Source organism: Pleuronectes platessa, chromosome 4, assembly GCF_947347685.1.
Source record: "Pleuronectes platessa chromosome 4, fPlePla1.1, whole genome shotgun sequence".
Taxonomy (NCBI): domain Eukaryota; kingdom Metazoa; phylum Chordata; class Actinopteri; order Pleuronectiformes; family Pleuronectidae; genus Pleuronectes; species Pleuronectes platessa.
In genome coordinates this window covers 29,299,852-29,321,969 of record NC_070629.1, presented here as the reverse complement: position 1 = coordinate 29,321,969, position 22,118 = coordinate 29,299,852, and the positions used below count along the sequence as shown (strand labels likewise).

The window sequence follows — 22,118 nt, the reverse complement described above, 5'->3', positions numbered from 1 at the left end:
GCTGAAGGACACTGGTCTCCGCTGTTTGATGAAGTTTCAGTTCCAGGCACGATGAATTTATGAGAATTAATGAAATTCTTTTATTTGTGTGGTTTCACTGATCCCAGGGCGGCAATTAATTGTTTTTGGTTAAGCAGAGAACCCAGTTGGAATCTGAGCGGCTCCACTGGATGCTCTGTGGAGCTTTGAGTTGAGATGTTTTACGAGCATCTTGGGAGGTTTTTAATCACAGCGGCGTAAACCCGAGACTTTATGACACGTGTTGTGATCCATCGCTTTGCAGACGAGTAAATAAAGAGGACCACTCCAACATCTGTCAAGAAACACTACCATCCTAGTGTTTTCTTTATTCTCAGCAGATAAAGAAAACACTGACAATCGGTTATGTTTAGTCAAATCATCATAACTTTCAGCTGAAAGTCGAAGTGCTCAGCTCGGATTTATCCTCTTGGTTTGCCAGAGGGATCATCACCGCTCTGGATCATCACCGCTCTGGATCATCACCGCTCTGGATCCCGGCTGCTGCAGAAGAACGATTCCCTGGGCACCAGTGATCATCGCTGGACTCACATTACAATACTCACTTTCTATGCTTTCTCTCCGTAGAGGATCGACCTTTCTCCTGTGAAGCTCTTTCATCAGGACGGATGTAAGTTATGTGTCTGAGTTAAAAACATTGGATGCCGGCCCCCTGCTGAGACTCAGGATGTCGAGTTCAGACACGATGTCAGAATCATCCCTGGTTGCTCATTCCTCCTCAAGTCAAGAGTAGAAACAGAAATCCGGTTCAAATCAGAGAAAATATTCCGACGTGCGGCAAATGTCAAATGTCCAAATCAATTCTGTGTAAAGTGAAGAACACGACAAACTTAATGAAGCATCTGGAATCTGAGGTGAGGCTGCGTGTCTGACGTGACCCCATGACGAGCACATGACGATTGTTGGAGTATATAAATGTATTGAGCACTGAAACTATATTTTTGTGGTAAATCATTTTATCTGGGACTTAATTAATATGAGTTTTGTGTTTAATTGTAAATTAAAGTTAAATATACTTTAAATTGTTAAAAGTCAATATGTAAAATTTCTTCCGGGTCGTCTGACCTTGCCGGGAGGTCAGAGGTCAACAGATAAACCTTAATAAATCAACTGCTGCAATAGAACATGCAGCGGGAGCTCGTTGGAATGACTCTCCGTTAGGTCAGTGTCACATTTCAGAGCTGAAGCAGAGGTCAGCGTCCCTCTAGGCCCAGTGAGGACGAGCCCCGATCAGAGGTGGTGAAGCAGGACAGACACCAGACACGTGTCCGACGCACTGATTGTCGTGCTGCTGCTGAGCGAGCGCTCGGCTGTGGGATTATCTCTCCCAGCTAATGCCTTAAGCAGGGCTGAAACCGACCAGACCCCCGCTGCATTGTGCCGTGGGCGAAGCACAGAGAAACATGGTGGAGAGGAAACACCGAGGTTTGTCTCTCCTGACGAGCGAAGGGAACTTTCCACCTGACGCTGAATCCACAGCTTCTGTTTCCTGAATGAAGTCGAGACGCTGAGAGGAATGAGGGAGGAGATTTGGGGCAAACAACAGAGTGATGCTCTCATGACGAGTCACGGATTAGATTAAACCTGCTGCTGCAGAAATATTATGTCATATGCACATGTGTAATGACGCTCTATGGTACAGAGGGAGGATCATGTGACATTAGAAGAATCCCATTTCAACAGACTTCCTGCGCAGAGCTCGTTCACAGATTCAACACACAGACACACAATGAACAACCAGTCACTCTCACACACACTTTACAAAAACAGTTTGAAAGGAAATTAATTGTAATAACTTTGTTCTGATATTCATCATTTTGACCCAGGGTTCAGTTTTGATGACACTGCACTCAGCAAACTACCAGACAACCTCCTCATAGATATTAACATACACCTGATTTGTATTAATATCTCTGCATATCTCCCTGTCTCATAATGTCACAGTTTCTTCCAACGCTTCCAACAAGTTTAATAAAATCAGTTCAGTCGTTTTAGCGTGAAAACAAACAACAATGACAACACAACCTCCTCTGTAGGTGAAATAAAATGATGACATGTGTTAACAGCACAACTCTACAACACATCAATCAACAATTATGTAGTACACAGTGTTTGTTGACTTTGTTTGTATATTTTGGACTCCTATCACTATTTGACAGTTGTGTAGACAACTATAATCTGGCGTTAAATTCATGATATCGTACACATGGTTCTTCTCACCGCACACAACTCATGTCCAGATTCAATTCAAAGCTACCGGCCGTCGATAGAGACGGTACCATGAGCCGGACGTTGAGATGTAATGACAGTTGACAGGATAACAAAGCCAAAGTGATCGTATGTCATTTCCCCTGTACACTGATGACACTCTGCTCTTCATCAGACTGAAGCCACTTAATGGCTCCTGCGGCGGTTCTGGTTTGATCTCTTTGAAGTGACATGTGAAAGTGCAGCTTTGAAGCTGAGCAGTAGAAAGTAACCGCTCGGGGGTGAATTAGTGATCTTCTTCTCTGAGCCGCTGGTCGGGCGCTGAGCGAGGCTGAGAGACGAACCACCGGCTGGTTCAGCAGGAATCGACCTCACGGGCACCGGGCCACACAGAGCGAAGGATCTGAGGGAGTCTATCGCTGTCTTAAAGCTGCCTTCGTCCAAATATGTCAGAGATTCTACTGGATTACTTCCCTGACTGGTTCAGATTAATGATAAAAATCTGTGTAAAGTTTAAATCAGGATGAAGCAGAGCAGCGTCTTCGTTTCCTCCTCCAGCCTCCACCTCGTTCAGTACAACTTTTTGCAGATCGACTGATGAGTGCACAGGTCGACATTTTTGTGTGTACATGTGTGTCTGTGTCTCTTATTCACAGCCTGACAAAAACAAGACAATATCTTCCATATTCATGTGTCAGATTCAGTGGAGCCATCATATCGTCCATGTAGTTTATATAATATCCATGTATTGATCTAACTGTGCGTACACAAGCAAAAGAAGCAGAAGAAGAACCTTCACCACATGATCGTCTTGTTCTTATAACAGAAATATAAAAGTCAAAAGGAAGTGATCTGATAACAGATTTATTTGTCATAAAACCTCAAATCTTAGTTGTGTGTATCAGCGCAATAGAAATAAACTAAACACGATATTATATGACAACCTACCAATAAACATATTCAAATCTGTTAGATCCAGATTTTCATTTAGATCCGTGTCCATCTCAACACACACTAAAGTGATATTGTAAATCGAGAGCTGTGCATTTTTCACTGTGTTGAAAGGTTAAAGAAAGTGTGGGGGGGGGGAAAAGCCCTTAATCTGCCCTTTAATCCACATCCACACCAAAAAGTAATGGGTTCTATACCCAGACCCAGGAGATTGGTTTTGTGTAATCCTGTTAACAAACAAACCAAATAGAATGTCACTCGGTGGAGTTTAAACTTCCACCGGGGGCCGACTGTCACTATCAACCACCAAATTACACACACTCACAAATATGACTGACTTTTTAAATCATGATCAATTAATCATGAGCTGGGAAATCTCCTGGATCGGTGGATCAATCAAGTTCACCCCAAAAATCCAATGGATTCTTATTAGGGACGGGAATCGTCAGGGACCTCCCGATTCGATACTATCACGATACTTAGGTGGCGATACGATAAGCATTGTGATTCAATATTACGATTTCTTTTGGTTATTTTTTTATTTGAAATACTGGACCATGGAGAACAGTTGAATCATACCTTCAAATACAACACAGTCAAATTCATTTAAAGCCTTACAAGTTTTATTTCAAATATTAACATTAACTTAATGACTGCCGGGCAGCCAATAGAGAATATAAATAAATAAATTTTCCCTGTTATTGTATAGTCCCTGTCAACAGCACACAAACTGACCGATTAAGAAATGTATGCCACTTACTACTTACTACTTTTAAACAATAAATAAAAGGTAAATTAAATAGAATGAATAAAAGTTTACTTAAAATGTAGACTTTGAAATAAACAAAAAGTAGGCTATGCTTCACTGTTGTTTACATGTAGGCGTTGCAAAGCTAGTGCTTGGGTGTGTTTAGATTATTGTGCAAAAACAAGAGCTGGTCAACATGCTCCCCCCACCGTATAAAACCAATAAATATGTTAGAAATATCATTCACAAGAATCGCGATTCGTGACTGAATAGATTCCCCCCCCCATCCCTATTTCTTATACAACAAGATTCAGTGAAATCGGTTCAGTAGTTGTTGTGTAACCTGCTGACAAACTGTCACTCCAATGTGATGGTGCTGGTTTCACTTTGCGTATTAATCATAGATCAAGTGAATATTCCTTATGGAGCAGCAGACTCATCCTGTGTTCACGCTCTCAGTTCTCTCAGGTCCACCCCCCCCCCCCCGGTGGCCGTGGACCTCTCACCCTCAGCGGGCAGACGCCGCGGAGTGGAGTCGTTACAGGAGGCCAGACGGTGGATTCTATTTTTAGCCGGAGTCCTTTCGACTGGCGGTGGGTTTGAGTGTGTGGAGGTTGGAAATCTGGTGGCCGTGTCATTAACACTCTCTCACTGCCATTAAAGGGCCGAGCCTGCAGCCCTCCGGATGAGGCCGACACACAGTAAATACAACTATTACAGATCTTTGTGTTGTGCGTCGGTCCCGATGCACTGACGCAGGTGTGCTTCAGGATGTCACACATGTTTCTGTCACACCGCTCACTCGGGTCTGACGGTGAGTTCAGGCACGTTGAGGGCAAAACACTTGTGGCCGTGCTGAACTGAGTCAGAGACAGTGACAAATCCAACATGGCTGCCAGGAGCAGTGATTTAGCTCATCACATATATCAGTGAGTACGTAACCAAAAATATTACAGCAAAGAAAGGACGCAGACTTTTCATGGATATTCAGAAACTTCATCAGAAAGTCAACACAACATACGTCAGGTCACAGTCGCACATTTGCAAAGTGATGAACAAGCCTGTGATGTAATACTTTGTTGTTAATGTTCTGCTGCACAAACACTGAACAACAACTAAAATCAAAGCAAATGAATCAAATACAAAATGAGTCAACGGGATAAACAAATAATAATGACTGTTTTAGAAATTATAAACTAATTCTAAAGCCATAAATGCCAAAACAATTCACAATTATGTCAGTCAAATTTATTCCACTGATACTTTCTTGAGAGTCGTTAGCAGATGGGAGCGATCTAAAAAAGTTGAATACATTTTTCTCAAAGATGTTTTTTTGTAATTTTCGGTTCTTATCACAATGATGAGTTCATGTTTCAGACGTTTGCTCTAAAAAGGTCATGATTGACAGCTGTACTGGCTCCACCCCCTCCCCCGATCACTACTGTGCCTACACAAACCAGTTTATCTGGGATATCGGGCTTTCTTTCTGGACATGGGGGGGGGGGGGGGGGGGGGGGGGACGACGACACCTAGTCTTTATCTTTATTTACAATCTGAGATTTAAGAACAATGTTTCTGGAGCCAGATCACATGGATTCAAAAATGATAGAAAAGAAACTGTGGTCTGTGTTTCCCTGTGATTGGTCTGAGTTGAGACGAGTGACCAGCAGCAGAGATTAGAAGTGTGGAGAGGCGGTCATGGGCGAGCGAGGCCGATACCAGGAAGTGGCATTATCATGGAGGGGGGGGGGGGGGGGGGGGGGGGGGGGGGGGAGGAGGAAGTGAAGACCCACGTGAGTCACAGCACAACACAACACTCACGGATGCACATAAGCGTAGACACACATTCACAGGGGAGCTCCAGCAGCAGATGGCCGGAGGATTACTCCCTCTCTATCCCCATCCCCCCCCCCCACCCCCCCCGGTCCCAGACAGGACGCTGCAGCTTTACTCGTGTCGGCCGAGCGGTGAGCCGCCGTCAGGCCGACCTGCTCCGTCCTCACCTTTCACATCTGGTGGCCTAAAAACAGGCTTTCACATACCAGCAGCATGAGTCCACACTGTGACGCTCTCACAGGTTAACACAATGAGAATAACACAACTTCATGTGTCGAGCTGCAGAAACGACAATCAGTTTGAGTCCCTCGCTCGGACCGACAGTCCAACCAGCACGTCAACTTATCGCAGTTTGATTCCTACTCATTCGATTTCTTTACAGTAACCTCGTTTAACACTCGGGAAATTATGCGATGCCATAGCATGCATTTATTCAACTGCTAATTGCCATCCAGAAATAGTCGAGTGTGGGTACAGACAGATCTGTCAGAGACTGTGTCCTCCCGTCCTCCCGTCTTCTCCCCCTCAGACACTCACTGGTCTGCAGGAGACAGCCAGCCACCACCCGGGCTCTGAGGGCCCTCGACGGGACGCAGGACAAGGAATGAGGGAAATGGATTCTGAAAAGCATCAGGGCTCTCAAGGAACCAGGAAGCCACTCTTCTGGTTTGTCTGCATTTCCCTCAATGGCAGTGAAAGTCTGGGTCTCTTTAATCAGGGGGAGAGCATCTGCCACGTCTGAGGAGAAGACCTCAGCTCTGACTGGAACATGTTTGTGTCTCTGGTGTAGGAAGTTCAAAAAGCTTCTTTAAGAACAGTCACTGTCCTCATGACATCATCAAACTTTAATAAATTAAACGAGTCAAAAAGCGAAATACATAAACAACCTGATGTTACAAAGCCTTTTAGTGACAAAACTACCTTCCCTCACTTTACAGCAGATTTACTTTTCATCCTGCCTGTAAGTGCCATCAGATCTGAAATGTATGTTGTGTTATTAATAATATTACAGAGAAATCACAGAGGATATGATTTTGAGAATCACGCAGTTGATTATCACTTCATCATTTCACAATTTGAATCTCGTATTAAAACCTGCAATCACTTATATTCTTTGGGCCACGTGGGGTGAAGTTCTGAAAACATTTATATACCACAAACTTGGTTCTATGAAAGAAGAAGAAAACATATTTGAAATAGCGACCTGCTCCCATTGGACGGTGAGAGCTGTCAATCATACAGTATCCACGCCCCAATACAAACAGTGCTTTATGATCTATTTGTCTCTGAATCTTAAGAAGACTTGAAACCAAGTACTTAGGAAAATGTTTACAGAAGTTATAAATCAAGTTTAAAGTCATTTTCTCGTTACTTCAATAGAAACAGCTTTGGCTTCACTTTCCAAACCAGAATCTCTCATCCTTGTTTCTGTCTCTCTTTCACTGTCACTATCTAATGAAGGCAAAAGGCTAAAAAACAAATCATCCAGTCGACACTGAGACAGTTCCAAGTTTCTTTAGAGATCAACCACTGAGGGAGTCCGCTCCAATCCCTGTGCAGCATCTTGTTTAGTGAGATGAATGATCGGAGATGGTCTCGTCCGGCTCCAGCTCCGAGTCTACATTTAAAAAAACGAAGCTGTGAGAGGCTCGGGTACGAGTGGAGGATTCTCCGAAGCTTTGACTCTCACATCTGAAAGAACCACATCCTCCATCGGTGTCTCTGCGAGATATGGAATTGTTATAACTGAGATATGGAATTAAACGACGGCCTATTTTATAATTCCACTTGGCTGAGCCCGCTGCGACTCAGCTGTGCTCCCCCCCCACCCCTCATCTCATCATTCTGTAATAGAGGAGGTCGGTGGTGGTGGCGGCCGTCCAGCCTCAGGCGGCGCTCACACCTGAGATGAGAAATGGTCAGAACCGATCAGTGGGGAACAATACGCCCGGGGCTGCGCGTTGGAGATTGGCAGACAATAGTTTGAATGGAGTGAAAATCAATCAGCGACAGAGACGAGCAATTTGTCTTCTGGACGCGAGCCAAGTGTGTGGAGGGAAAATAATCTGTGTTTTTATTTTATTTTTAATGAGCTAAACTTTTTTTTTACAAACAACTTATTTATTATTTCAGTTACCACAATAACTTTTCTGCCGTTGCCCATTGATCCGGATTAAAAACAGTGTTTTTTGCTTAAGGGCACTTCAGAAGTACGTCTCCAGACAAACCAGCATCTCTCAGGTTCCACTGATATTCACATGTCAGGAGAAATAGATGGAAGAGTTTTTAACCAGGATTCAATAAACCTCTGTCGTAATGGTGAATGAGGAAGAACGACATCAGAAAACAAATATTTCCCTTGAAATTATCAATAGTTATTAATTAATTCAGGTTGTTTTTATATATTGACTTTTGTCTGAGTTAATAATTATCCTCCTTTCATTCAATAATGTCTCTGTGACGCTTGACATGTTCCTTTGAGCTTCTAGTTTACACGGCTCAATCACGGCTGACCAGGAAATACAGAATAAAACCATAAGGTACCAAAGTCAGCCAGAAACATTCATAAAACTTCATGAGTTTGTAGAAATTATCATCGGCCAGTTTCAAACCTTTAAAAAGCCATAAACTGACTATTACATGTAAAATATCATATTTTAGAAGCAGAAGATTATGATTTTGTTGCTTCATATCAACAAATTCTTCTGAAACCATTCAACGTTCTAAGAATTCACAACAAGCGTTATAACAATAGATTCATGTTCTTTTCAAATCAGGAGCTCGTGAGAAATGAGGCCGGTAAATCCACATTGACGAGGAATGTGGATTTATCTGCTCATTCCTTCCATTGAATTCATAAAAGCATGTTCAGATGTCCAGAGGGAATGAGAACACCTCAGTGCACGTATGAGCACGGAAGTTTCAAGAAATGTGAACAGCAGGATTTAAATCAACTCACATTACGAAGCCATAATTCAAAACAAAAGTTACTGAGCAGTCAAACTATTAAAATGTGGTTTTGTGTTTATTTTCTCTCACGGAGCTTAATCCCATTTCATCTTTGTTTCCTTCCCAGTCACACACATGTGCTGCTGCTGCTGCTCAGACTCACACTGACCACACAGGCTGGTAATAAAGACGGACCCTCCCACTATCCAGAGATGAAGCCAAAGTAACCAGGTTGCACCACATTCACTTTTGTCGGAGCTGTCTCGTTGTCCATCTTTAAATTACAGTCTATGGATAAAATAAGAACCAATAACTGTGGATCAACTGTTATTCACTTTGATGTGGGTCCTTAACTCTGGTCACCAAGATGAGAGACGAACTTTACACAGAACTGTTAATAAATGTGAAAACATATTTTTTGCAATGTCGAATTCTTGTTATTTATCAGACAGCCACCGTACAACAATACGACTTCTCTACTGGAGGCTAACAACTGAGTGTGGACTGTAACATAAAGCATTGATCAGCGACACACTCCATCATTGTCAGTACCCACAATTAAACACACACACACAGACATACACACACTATCACGTCTCTGACATCGACTCAATGTAACCCTGACCACAGTCATGACCTCCCTAACCTTTAACCTTACTCTAACCTTTTAACCTTAACCTGACCCTTAACCCGAACCCTGATCTAACCTTAAAACATATCTTCACCTTAAATTCATTGAATAAACATTGTATGGATTTGACTTTTGTCCCGATAAAGAATTCAAATCCCCGAAATATCACTTTGCGAACAGATTTACAACAAGAGTAATAGAGCAACCACACACAAAGAGATACACACAAACACACACACACACTCACTCACTCACACACAGGTAGAAGTCTTTGTCTAGTTCTTGGTGAGTTACATTTAGAGCAACAGCTGAAAACTAAAGTTTGTTTATTTCAAACATGCAACAAGTGAAATGTGTTAAAATGAATGAAGTAATCTAAAACTTAAATTTACTTACAGTACTAAATTAAAAACTATAAACACGTCTCTTCACATTCTCTTATCCTAAACATTCCAGAGTGATTCCTCTAAGAAGTTGTGTTTTTTTTTTTTATTCCTGTGATATTGTTTTAAATGTCTGCAGAGTTCACTGAGCTGTTCCTCCTCCGACCCTCAGGTGCTGGTTCTGTGCTGGGACCAGTGAGACGTGTTGGGACCAGTGAGACGTGCACCTGTAGCCCGCAGCTCTTACCTCGGACACACAGCAGGGACATCTCGGCCGCTCTGTGTGCAACAGGAGCGGAGGAGCCTTCAGGGACCTTCAGCCCTGGAGCCTGTTGCACCGCAGTTAGTCTCTCACTCATTCATCCAGAGTCCTGCTGCTCCTCCGCCACAGAAACCAGTGCGCAGCCGGGAGGCAGGTGGGCATTCCGGGTCCAGGTTCCACTGATGACCGTCACCACCGCCTGAGAACCAGGGACTGAGGGAAACCACCGGTGGACAGGGGCGGCTCTAGTGCTGCGTTCAAAGACTGGCGTAGAGCTGGGAATTAAGAGATGTCACCACAAGCATCACAAGCGTTCAGACCATAAAGTGAAGCCAAAAATACATGTGCATGGTGTTATGGGAGAGTAATAGAGCCAGGCATGAGAAAAACATTTTCATTCTAACTGAATCAAAGAATATTTTTTTTTTGCATTCCAATAATAATATCAAGAATAATAATAATGCTGCTGCTGATAGAAATAATAATAACATCTTTCTAAACAGATGATACAAAGTGTTTCACAAAGATGGACAGACAAAACATCACAGGAAACAATAACTATAACATTTAACATTCAAAGAATAAATCCAAAGTTAGAGACAAGAAATAAAATGATACGATTCAAGTGTAGCAAATGATATAGTTCAAAATCTACAGTCACAGACAATGAGTTCAAAACACAACATATGCTGTTACTTGGTAACGTAAATTTTTCATGATTTTTAAGATTAAGATCAAACACAGGAGAAGCAAACAAGAGAGATGATTAGTTTCAAGATTGATCTGCAGAATTCACAGGATAATCTGCTAAATGAAAGCAAACAGAAGAACCATGAAAAACCTAAAAACGTGACGGCTTTGGAAATAAAAATGTACCATTAAACCTTATATCATAGGATCATAGTGATAGGATCACTTTTACCTCACTTTTTATATCTTTTGTCTTTTATATGTGTTTATTTAGATATGTTTATGTCTAAATAAATGTTACTTTGTATAAATATTAGAAAAAGTGATTAAATAAGAAGTAAAAAGTGAGTAAATATATATTGTTTTTTTATTGCTTTTCTTATGTGTATTGTATTTATTGTGTTTTTATGTTTCTATGTTCATTGTATGCACCAATAACCAGAGAAAAAATCCTGGTAGGTGTAAACCTACTTGGCAATAAATACTTTCTGATTCTGATTCTGATTCAGATGATAATTGCGGCTGAATTGTTTTTCTTGATGTCATCGATCCTTTAATTTTGCCAAAGTCATTTTAGCTCGAGGAGACTCACGTGATTGGATCAGGAGGAATCTGGTGTGTTATTCTACAAATCTGGTTAATTTTTTATTTTATTTACAAAGATTGACATGATGCCACTTCCTGTACTTGAATGAGGTCAACATCATCTGCGATGCATTTTGAAAAGTCACATGATGGTTCAGTGACAAATCGGTGGAATCTGAACAATGACGAGTAGATTCAACTTTTCTAACTGGAGGACCGTTAGTGTCTCATCACTTCCACCTGTTTCCAATCAACCTCTGAGCAAGAGAGAGCTGTGATTGGCTGTCGTGAGAAGATTAAAGCACCTGCAGGGCTGCATCCTCACCACTGAGGCCTTCAGACGTCTGGTTGTTGCAGCGCAGCTGAAGTCACATCGAGAAGTTTCACTTCATATTGGATCATTACGCTGTCTGGAGCCATGGGACCTGTGAGAGGGTAACTTTGAGATTTATTCTGTGGTGTTGTGGAAGAACTACATAGGAAACTATAAGTTTTAATGTGACTTTCATGTTTTATAGTGTGGTGCTTCTATGGCTGCTGGTTATTAGAGGGCTTCAAGCAAAAATAACATGTAAGATAAAAAGGTCAATGTTAAGCTTCTATTAAAATTCTATCAAACAAGATGAATAAATAAATGTTTTATTTCTCAACAGCATCCGGTAAGGCCTTTGAGCCGGACATCCAGCTGCCAGGCAACCTGGCCTTTGGCTACAAAGTCCGTCCCCCGGCTCAGACGCAGCAGGGACAGAGCTACCAGGCCCGTCCCCCGGCTCAGACGCAGCAGGGACAGAGCTACCAGGCCCGTCCCCAGGCTCAGGCGCAGCAGGGACAGAGCTACCAGGCCCGTCCCCAGGCTCAGGCGCAGCAGGGACAGAGCTACCAGGCCCGTCCCCAGGCTCAGGCGCAGCAGGGACAGAGCTACCAGGCCCGTCCCCAGGCTCAGGCGCAGCAGGGACAGAGTTACCAGGCCCGTCCCCAGGCTCAGGCGCAGCAGGGACAGAGTTACCAGGCCCGTCCCCAGGCTCAGGCGCAGCAGGGACAGAGCTACCAGGCCCGTCCCCAGGCTCAGGCGCAGCAGGGACAGAGCTACCAGGCCCGTCCCCAGGCTCAGGCGCAGCAGGGACAGAGCTACCAGGCCCGTCCCCAGGCTCAGGCGCAGCAGGGACAGAGCTACCAGGCCCGTCCCCAGGCTCAGGCGCAGCAGGGACAGAGCTACCAGGCCCGTCCCCAGGCTCAGAAGCAGCAGGGACAGAGCTACCAGGCCCGTCCCCAGGCTCAGAAGCAGCAGGGACAGAGCTACCAGGCCCGTCCCCAGGCTCAGAAGCAGCAGGGACAGAGCTACCAGGCCCGTCCCCAGGCTCAGAAGCAGCAGGGACAGAGCTACCAGGCCCGTCCCCAGGCTCAGAAGCAGCAGGGACAGAGCTACCAGGCCCGTCCCCAGGCTCAGACACAGGCACCGCAGAGCAACATCCACCAGGCCCGTCCCCAGGGTCAGGCGCAGCAGGGCCAGAGCTACCAGGCCCGTCCCCAGGGTCAGGCGCAGCAGGGCCAGAGCTACCAGGCCCGTCCCCAGAATCAGGCACCGCAGAGCAACATCCATCAGGACAGTCCCCAGGCTCAGGCGCAGCAGGGACAGAGTTACCAGGCCCGTCCCCAGAATCAGGCACCGCAGAGCAACATCCATCAGGACAGTCCCCAGGCTCAGGCGCAGCAGGGACAGAGTTACCAGGCCCGTCCCCAGGCTCAGGCGCAGCAGGGACAGAGTTACCAGGCCCGTCCCCAGGCTCAGGCGCAGCAGGGACAGAGTTACCAGGCCCGTCCCCAGGCTCAGGCGCAGCAGGGACAGAGTTACCAGGCCCGTCCCCAGGCTCAGGCGCAGCAGGGACAGAGTTACCAGGCCCGTCCCCAGGCTCAGGCGCAGCAGGGACAGAGTTACCAGGCCCGTCCCCAGGCTCAGGCGCAGCAGGGACAGAGTTACCAGGCCCGTCCCCAGGCTCAGGCGCAGCAGGGACAGAGTTACCAGGCCCGTCCCCAGGCTCAGGCGCAGCAGGGACAGAGCTACCAGGCCCGTCCCCAGGCTCAGGCGCAGCAGGGACAGAGCTACCAGGCCCGTCCCCAGGCTCAGGCGCAGCAGGGACAGAGCTACCAGGCCCGTCCCCAGGCTCAGGCGCAGCAGGGCAAGAGCTACCAGGCCCGTCCCCAGGCTCAGGCGCAGCAGGGCAAGAGCTACCAGGCCCGTCCCCAGGCTCAGAAGCAGCAGGGACAGAGCTACCAGGCCCGTCCCCAGGCTCAGACACAGGCACCGCAGAGCAACATCCACCAGGCCCGTCCCCAGGCTCAGACACAGGCACCGCAGAGCTACCAGGCCCGTCCCCAGGGTCAGGCGCAGCAGGGCCAGAGCTACCAGGCCCGTCCCCAGGGTCAGGCGCAGCAGGGCCAGAGCTACCAGGCCCGTCCCCAGGGTCAGGCGCAGCAGGGCCAGAGCTACCAGGCCCGTCCTCAGGCGCAGCAGGGCCAGAGCTACCAGGCCCGTCCTCAGGCGCAGCAGGGCCAGAGTTACCAGGCCCGTCCCCAGGCTCAGGCGCAGCAGGGCCAGAGTTACCAGGCCCGTCCCCAGGCTCAGGCGCAGCAGGGACAGGGCTACCAGGCCCGTCCCCAGGCTCAGACACAGGCACCGCAGAGCAACATCCACCAGGCCCGTCCCCAGGGTCAGGCGCAGCAGGGCCAGAGCTACCAGGCCCGTCCCCAGGGTCAGGCACAGCAGGGCCAGAGCTACCAGGCCCGTCCCCAGGGTCAGGCACAGCAGGGCCAGAGCTACCAGGCCCGTCCCCAGGGTCAGGCGCAGCAGGGCCAGAGCTACCAGGCCCGTCCCCAGGGTCAGGCGCAGCAGGGCCAGAGCTACCAGGCCCGTCCTCAGGCGCAGCAGGGCCAGAGCTACCAGGCCCGTCCTCAGGCGCAGCAGGGCCAGAGTTACCAGGCCCGTCCCCAGGCTCAGGCGCAGCAGGGCCAGAGTTACCAGGCCCGTCCCCAGGCTCAGGCGCAGCAGGGACAGGGCTACCAGGCCCGTCCCCAGAGTCAGGCACCGCAGAGCAACATCCACCAGGACCGTCCCCAGGCTCAGATGCAGAAGGAACAGAGCTACAAGGCCCTTCTCCAAGCTCTGGCGAAGCAGAGCCAGAACATCCACCAGGCCCTTCCCCAGGCTCAGGCGCCGCAGAACAACATCCACCAGGCCCGTCCCCAGGGTCAGGCGCAGCAGGGACAGAGCTACCAGGCCCGTCTCCAGGCTCTGGCCCAGGCACACTTCCAGACTACACCTGGCCCCAGGGATCAAACTAGGTTGGTTGAAATTGTCAATTTGGTGTATTCTATTTAAATGTGTACACTCATTGTCTTGTGAATTTCACTTTAGAGGGCAGGGGACCAGTCTCAACTATGGAATTAAAGGAGGATTGGGCTAAAGCCTGAAATTGCACATTATGCCTGCAGGGGTGAGTCTAAACTTATTTGTATGAGGACATCTTGGTTCTGTTTACTGCTCTTGAACAACACACTAATTGTGGTCTTGATCTATGTAAAGTGCCTTGATGAAGTATGTTATGATTTTGTGCTTTTGAATTAATTGCTTGAATAATCTGTCCTTTCAGGTGCTGTAGGTGTTTCATCCAATGACCCATGTTGAACTAAACGTGTACCATGAGTCTTTTGAAAAATAAAAAATAATTTTGATATATTGGTGTGGAAATCTAACTTTAAACTGAGCTGAGTGTTCTCAAGGTACCAGATGTTTTTATATCTGCTTTTTTCATGAGGAGGACTCAAGGCAGTCCAGCCAATAGGTTGAATATGAGTCGATCTCGTAAAGTGGTTTTCATGGCATCTCCTTGTTGCTGTTGAATTTCCACTGCTATGCGGATGACACCCAGTTATATTTGTCAATAAAACCTGAACAAAGTAATCAATTAACTAAACTTCGAACATGTCTCAAGGACATAAAAACCTGGATGACCCGCAATTTTCTCTTATTAAACTCAGACAAAACAGAGGTTATAATACTTGGCCCCAAACACCTTAGAGATGCATTATCTAATGATATAGCTGCGCTAGACGACATTGCCCTTGCTTCCAATGAAACAGTCAGGAACTTGGGAGTGATCTTTGATCCTGATTTATCCTTTAATTCTCACTTAAAACAAATTTCTAGGACCGCTTTTTTCCACTTACGTAATATTTCCAAAATTAGACATGTCCTTTCCCAAAAAGATGCAGAAAAACTAGTCCACGCCTTTGTTACATCGAGACTGGACTATTGTAATTCATTATTATCTGGCTCCAGCAGTAAGTCGTTAAAGACTCTACAGCTTGTCCAAAATGCCGCAGCACGTGTCCTGACGAGAACAAAGAAGAGAGCACATTTCTCCAGTACTAGCGTCGCTACACTGGCTTCCAGTTAAATCTAGAATAGAATTTAAAATTCTCCTCACCTTCAAGGCCCTTAATAATATGGCGCCTTTTTACCTTAAAGAGCTGTTAGTACCTTATAAACCCGCTAGAGCACTCCGCTCCCAGAATTCAAGCCTACTTGTCGTCCCTAAATTCTCTAAAAAAAGAGTAGGAGCCAGAGCTTTTAGCCATCAAGCCCCTCGGCTGTGGAATAATCTACCACTTTCAGTTCGGGAGGCAGATACCATCTTTTCATTTAAGAGTAGACTCAAAACCTTCCTTTTTGATAAAGCTTATAGTTCGAGCTAATCAGTGTTAATTTCGTTGACGAAGACGATGACGAAATATATTCGTTAACGACCTTTTTTCCATGACGAAGACGAGACGAAGACGTAACGAAAACGAATCTTTGAAAATAAAAACTATGACGAAATCTATTTTAATTTTCGTTGACGAGACGAGACGAGACGAAAATGTTGGTGGTTGACTAAGTCACAATAATTTTTAAAACATCGTATCAGGCCGTCATGAAGTATCAGTAGCGGGCGAGTGAATCTGTGTGTGTGTGTGTGTGTGTGTGTGTGCCTGTGCGCTCCCAGATAGCGCTCCGGTCCGTAGCTCCGCCCCCCGCCTCGCGCACTCGCTCAGAGAGACAGTGAAAGCAGTGCGCGTTCTCGTGGAGCAGCCTCTCAGTGACCGACTGCTTCTTAACTATGGAAACAGTGAAAACACAGAGTTTCTCTGGTCTCAGCTGGTCAGAGATCAGCGCCGCAGCTTCTTCATCAGAGCAGAAGCTGCAGTTGGTTTGTACCGATGTTCAGTTTCTGTGTCCGGCTCCAGTCTGACCTGCTCTCCCTTTTTGTTTTCACATTTAAAATTAAATATATATTTTTAAGCTATTAGGCTGCAGCTATATGTTTTTATAGAAAAGGAGTTTAATGTGGCTATTAAATGTGACTAAAACTAGACTAAAATGGAATTAGTTTTCGTCGACTAAAACTAGACTAAAATGGAAATTGTTTTCGTCGACTAAAACTAGACTAAAACTAAGAAGGATTAAAATGACTAAAAGGTGACTAAAACTAATATGCATTTTCGTCAAAAGACTAAGACTAAGACTAAATCAAAAATAGCTGCCAAAATTAACACTGGAGCTAATTAGTGCGCCAGAACGTTACTTGTTCTATTTTATGACACATGACACACGGAGCTTCTCTTTCCAGCTTCTCCTTCCTCTTCTCCATCCCTATCCCCCTTCCCCGGAATCCCTTTGCTTTATCACCCACAGATCCAGGGCCTCTGTGGCCGCACCATGGATTGCGGTTTGTGGATCGTACACACCGGGGGTCGCGGTGGTGGATCCATTGTGGCGGATTCTGGGCTGATCGTGGTGCTGGTGGCGGACCCTGTGTCGCGTTGGCATTGGGCACGGGCGGTGGACCAGGACCGCGGTGGTGGCTTGTGATGTGTCCTGGTGGGCGGCGGTGGACGGTGACTGAGGACTGGAGTGGCGTCTGGTCTGGATGGTGGATCGTGGTCTAGATGGTTGCTGAGCATGGACTGTGCCTACAGCGGGACTGCTTGGCATGTCATGTTGGGGTTGTCCTTCGGGATGTCTACCCTCATCAAATGCTGCTAGAGACTTTGATTATTGATGATGTTTTCCTGCACGTGGCATCTATTGCACTTCTGTCCGTCCTGGGAGAGGGATCCCTCACATGTGGCTCTCTCTGAGGTTTCTACATATTTTTACCCTGTTAAAAGGGTTTTTAGTAGTTTTTCCTTACTCTTGCTGAGGGTTAAGGACAGAGGATGCCACACCCTGTTAAAGCCCTATGAGATGAATTGTAATTTGTGAATATGGGCTATACAAATAAAATTTGATTTGATTTGAAACTGCGTCATCACAAGCCAAGTTTCATCAAAACTCAACTTTACTTTAAAGTTGATACTCCCATTTCTCAAATTATAATTTTAAAATTGCTCAACAGTGCCTGTGTCCTTTGGATGAGTGGTGGGAATGTGGTGACCCAAGACAAACTACAGGCCTTCCTTTGATCTGCAGTAACTGGTTTTGGCCTCTTGAGAATTGAAACAAGCTGTGAACATGACTGACACAACCTTCATGAATCTAAACTTGGTTTTAAATGCAGTACAATGTTAGCACTTAGCATGTTAAGGCGCAGCACTACCTGGCTCTTTTATTGGATGGTACATTTTTATTTTGTACCCTTTTATACCCAAAGGGAAATATGAACCCAACTGTGGAAACTTTGACAAGTCAGTGATTAACTCATGACTTTAAGAACCAGGTATTAATGCAGTTGGTGCAAAACAATGGTAATTGACTAATCAATCAGGTGACCAGAATATCACTCAATGCTAATTGCTGGTGCTGCTCAGTATTTGCTGGATTTGTAAATGACCAAATGTTCACTAACCGTTTGGTCCAGTGTCTGTCGTGCTCAAAGCTGGACTCTACTGCTCCCATGAGGCCAAACCTGTTAGTGCAGATTGAATGAGGCTTTACGACCCAATGATGACATCAACTGTCCAAGAAATGCAAAAACTGGACTCTACTGCTAATCCCTATCGAGGGATTAGTTAAATACCAACAGCACCTGAAACTACCAGGAGCAGTTAGGTCATTGAGTTCGTTCAGTTTCTGTACCAGACTTCTGAAGTGGACTAAACGTTTTTGGCATCACCTGAAAAGTGTCTGAATAATTGGTCTTTGTTTTGTTCCCTCGTTTGTCTGAGCATAAAGAGCTAAAAGCAAATGTCTGATTGTTAAAGATTGTGCTCCCCGCTGGTTTCCACTGCCCCCCAGTGGCAGATAATGCAACTGCTGCACATTGGGTGGTTCAGATTACCTCAGGCTCAACTCTGTTAGAGGAAATAAAAATGTTATTATGGACAAGTTTAGCAGTGGACAACCATTTACAGAATACCCGCTTATCAATAAGACATTAACAAGGATGAAAAACCACACAGCATGACTTATGCATGAATAAATCAGTGTTCAGATGTAGTATAGAGACGTTTATAGTAGAGAATCTGTATTTGAGTTATAAATGTGCAGCTTTTGCTTCCTGTTCCATAAGAAGCATAATCCTACTGTCTTCAGCTGCTGCAATAAACCTACAAATCTACAAATGTGACGACATTAAACTCAAATTACAACTGATTTTCCATTTATAGGGAAATAGAACTCCATAAAGTCATTCACACCTCGTGTTTCTATAACAAGAGATGACACATCATTTTAAACTGTTGCTCTGGGTGAGCTTCTGGAACATGAAGCCTTATGACACATTCAGAAAAAGGTCTACTCAATCACTGAGAACCTTTCTTTGTGCTGGTAAATCTGGTTAAAAATGTCTACTAGAGTCAAGTTGTATTAACAAGTAACTGAAATGTATCTGAAATGCATCATTTCAATCTTCTCTTTCCTTTTACCTTATAATAGTTGACACACTGGAGACCAGGTCAAAGTAAATATTAAATCAGAATCTGTACTTCCTCAAAGTCGTAGAGTAGCAGAGTAGATTCCTCGAGGCCTAGTGAAATTATTTGTCTGTTGTGAAAGATTTATTTAAAATAAGTGAAAAACTGGACCATGAAAACTGTACTTGATTAGCAATAAGTGATTCAGCCACTCAAGACATTTAAATCAAATGTTGAACAGTGAGGTAGAGGAAACATTATATAAGCTTCTGTGCAAATATCTGATAACATATTATATACTTTACCTATACTATAATAATAAATATTGTTATTATCATCATTACTATAAGTACCATTAAACCTTATATCATAGGATCATAGTGATAGGATCACTTTTTATATCTTTTATGTTTTTATTTAGATATGTTTATGTCTAAATAAATGTTACTTTGTATAAATATTTGAAAAAGTGAGTAAATAAGAAGTAAATAGTGAGTAAATATATGTTGTTTTTTTATTGCTTTCTTATGTGTGTTGTATTTATTGTGTTTTTATGTTTCTACGTTCATTGTATGCACCAATAACCAGAGAAAAAATCCTGGTAGGTGTAAACCTACTTGGCAATAAATACTTTCTGATTCTGATTCTGATTCAGATGATAATTGCGGCTGAATTGTTTTTCTTGATGTCATCGATCCTTTGATTTTGCCAAAGTCATTTTAGCTCGAGGAGACTCACGTGATTGGATCAGGAGGAATCTGGTGTGTTATTCTACAAATCTGGTTAATTTTTTATTTTATTTACAAAGATTGACATGATGCCACTTCCTGTACTTGAATGAGCTCAACATCATCTGCGATGCATTTTGTAAAGTCACATGATGGTTCAGTGACACATCGGTGGAATCTGAACAATGACGAGTAGATTCAACTTTTCTAACTGGAGGACCGTTAGTGTCTCATCACTTCCACCTGTTTCCATTCAACCTCTGAGCAAGAGAGAGCTGTGATTGGCTGTCGTGAGAAGATTAAAGCACCTGCAGGGCTGCTTCCTCACCACTGAGGCCTTCAGACGTCTGGTTGTTGCAGCTCAGCTGAAGTCACAGCGAGGCGTTTCACTTCATATTGGATCATTACGCTGTCTGGAGCCATGGGACCTGTGAGAGGGTAACTTTGAGATTTATTCTGTGCTGTGGTTTTGTGGAAGAATTAAATGGCAAAGTATAAGTTTTAATGTGACTTTCATGTTTTATAGTGTGGTGCTTCTATGGCTGCTGGTTATTGACGGGCTTCAAGCAAAAATAACATGTAAGATAACAAGTCAATGTTAAGCTTCTATTAAAATTCTATCAAACAAGATGAATAAATAAATGTTTTATTTCTCAACAGCATCCGGTAAGGCCTTTGAGCCGGACATCCAGCTGCCAGGCAACCTGGCCTTTGGCTACAAAGTCCGTCCCCCGGCTCAGACGCAGCAGGGACAGAGCTACCAGGCCCGTCCCCAGGCTCAGGCGCAGCAGGGACAGAGCTACCAGGCCCGTCCCCAGGCTCAGGCGCAGCAGGGACAGAGCTACCAGGCCCGTCCCCAGGCTCAGGCGCAGCAGGGACAGAGCTACCAGGCCCGTCCCCAGGCTCAGGCGCAGCAGGGACAGAGCTACCAGGCCCGTCCCCAGGCTCAGGCGCAGCAGGGACAGAGCTACCAGGCCCGTCCCCAGGCTCAGGCGCAGCAGGGACAGAGCTACCAGGCCCGTCCCCAGGCTCAGGCGCAGCAGGGACAGAGCTACCAGGCCCGTCCCCAGGCTCAGGCGCAGCAGGGACAGAGCTACCAGGCCCGTCCCCAGGCTCAGGCGCAGCAGGGACAGAGCTACCAGGCCCGTCCCCAGGCTCAGGCGCAGCAGGGACAGAGCTACCAGGCCCGTCCCCAGGCTCAGACGCAGCAGGGACAGAGCTACCAGGCCCGTCCCCAGAATCAGGCACCGCAGGGCAACATCCACCAGGACAGTCCCCAGGCTCAGGCGCAGCAGGGACAGAGCTACCAGGCCCGTCCCCAGGCTCAGAAGCAGCAGGGACAGGGCTACCAGGCCCGTCCCCAGGCTCAGACACAGGCACCGCAGAGCAACATCCACCAGGCCCGTCCCCAGGGTCAGGCGCAGCAGGGCCAGAGCTACCAGGCCCGTCCTCAGGCGCAGCAGGGCCAGAGCTACCAGGCCCGTCCTCAGGCGCAGCAGGGCCAGAGCTACCAGGCCCGTCCTCAGGCGCAGCAGGGCCAGAGCTACCAGGCCCGTCCTCAGGCGCAGCAGGGCCAGAGCTACCAGGCCCGTCCTCAGGCGCAGCAGGGCCAGAGCTACCAGGCCCGTCCTCAGGCGCAGCAGGGCCAGAGCTACCAGGCCCGTCCTCAGGCGCAGCAGGGCCAGAGCTACCAGTCCCGTCCCCAGGCTCAGGCGCAGCAGGGCCAGAGCTACCAGTCCCGTCCCCAGGCTCAGGCGCAGCAGGGCCAGAGCTACCAGTCCCGTCCCCAGGCACAGCAGGGACAGAGTTACCAGGCACGTCCCCAGAATCAGGCACCGCAGAGCAACATCCACCAGGACCGTCCCCCGGCTCAGATGCAGAAGGAACAGAGCTACAAGGCCCTTCTCCAAGCTCTGGCGAAGCAGAGCCAGAACATCCACCAGGCCCGTCCCCAGGCTCAGGCGCCGCAGGGACAGAGCTACCAGGCCCGTCCCCAGGCGCAGCAGAGCAACATCCACCAGGCCCGTCCCCAGGCTCAGGCGCAGCAGGGACAGAGCTACCAGGCCCGTCTCCAGGCTCTGGCCCAGGCACACTACCAGACTACACCTGGCCCCAGGGATCAAACTAGGTTGGTTGAAATTGTCAATTTGGTGTATTCTATTTAAATGTGTACACTCATTGTCTTGTGAATTTCACTTTAGAGGGCAGGGGACCAGTC

At 46.4% G+C, this 22,118-nt stretch overlaps 1 protein-coding gene across 1 annotated transcript in view; it reads left to right on the top strand.

Moving 5' to 3' along the window:
- The first annotated feature begins 5,644 nt into the window (after positions 1-5,644).
- LOC128438536 (uncharacterized) overlaps positions 5,645-22,118 on the top strand; it is a 34,673-nt gene continuing 18,199 nt past the window's right edge. The window contains exons 1-7 of the mRNA XM_053421118.1: positions 5,645-5,671; positions 6,312-6,518; positions 7,637-7,700; positions 11,936-12,081; positions 14,398-14,527; positions 20,561-20,664; positions 21,655-21,843. Coding sequence (XP_053277093.1) covers positions 5,645-5,671; positions 6,312-6,518; positions 7,637-7,700; positions 11,936-12,081; positions 14,398-14,527; positions 20,561-20,664; positions 21,655-21,843 — 867 coding nt within the window. The remainder of the gene's footprint in view (positions 5,672-6,311; positions 6,519-7,636; positions 7,701-11,935; positions 12,082-14,397; positions 14,528-20,560; positions 20,665-21,654; positions 21,844-22,118) is intronic.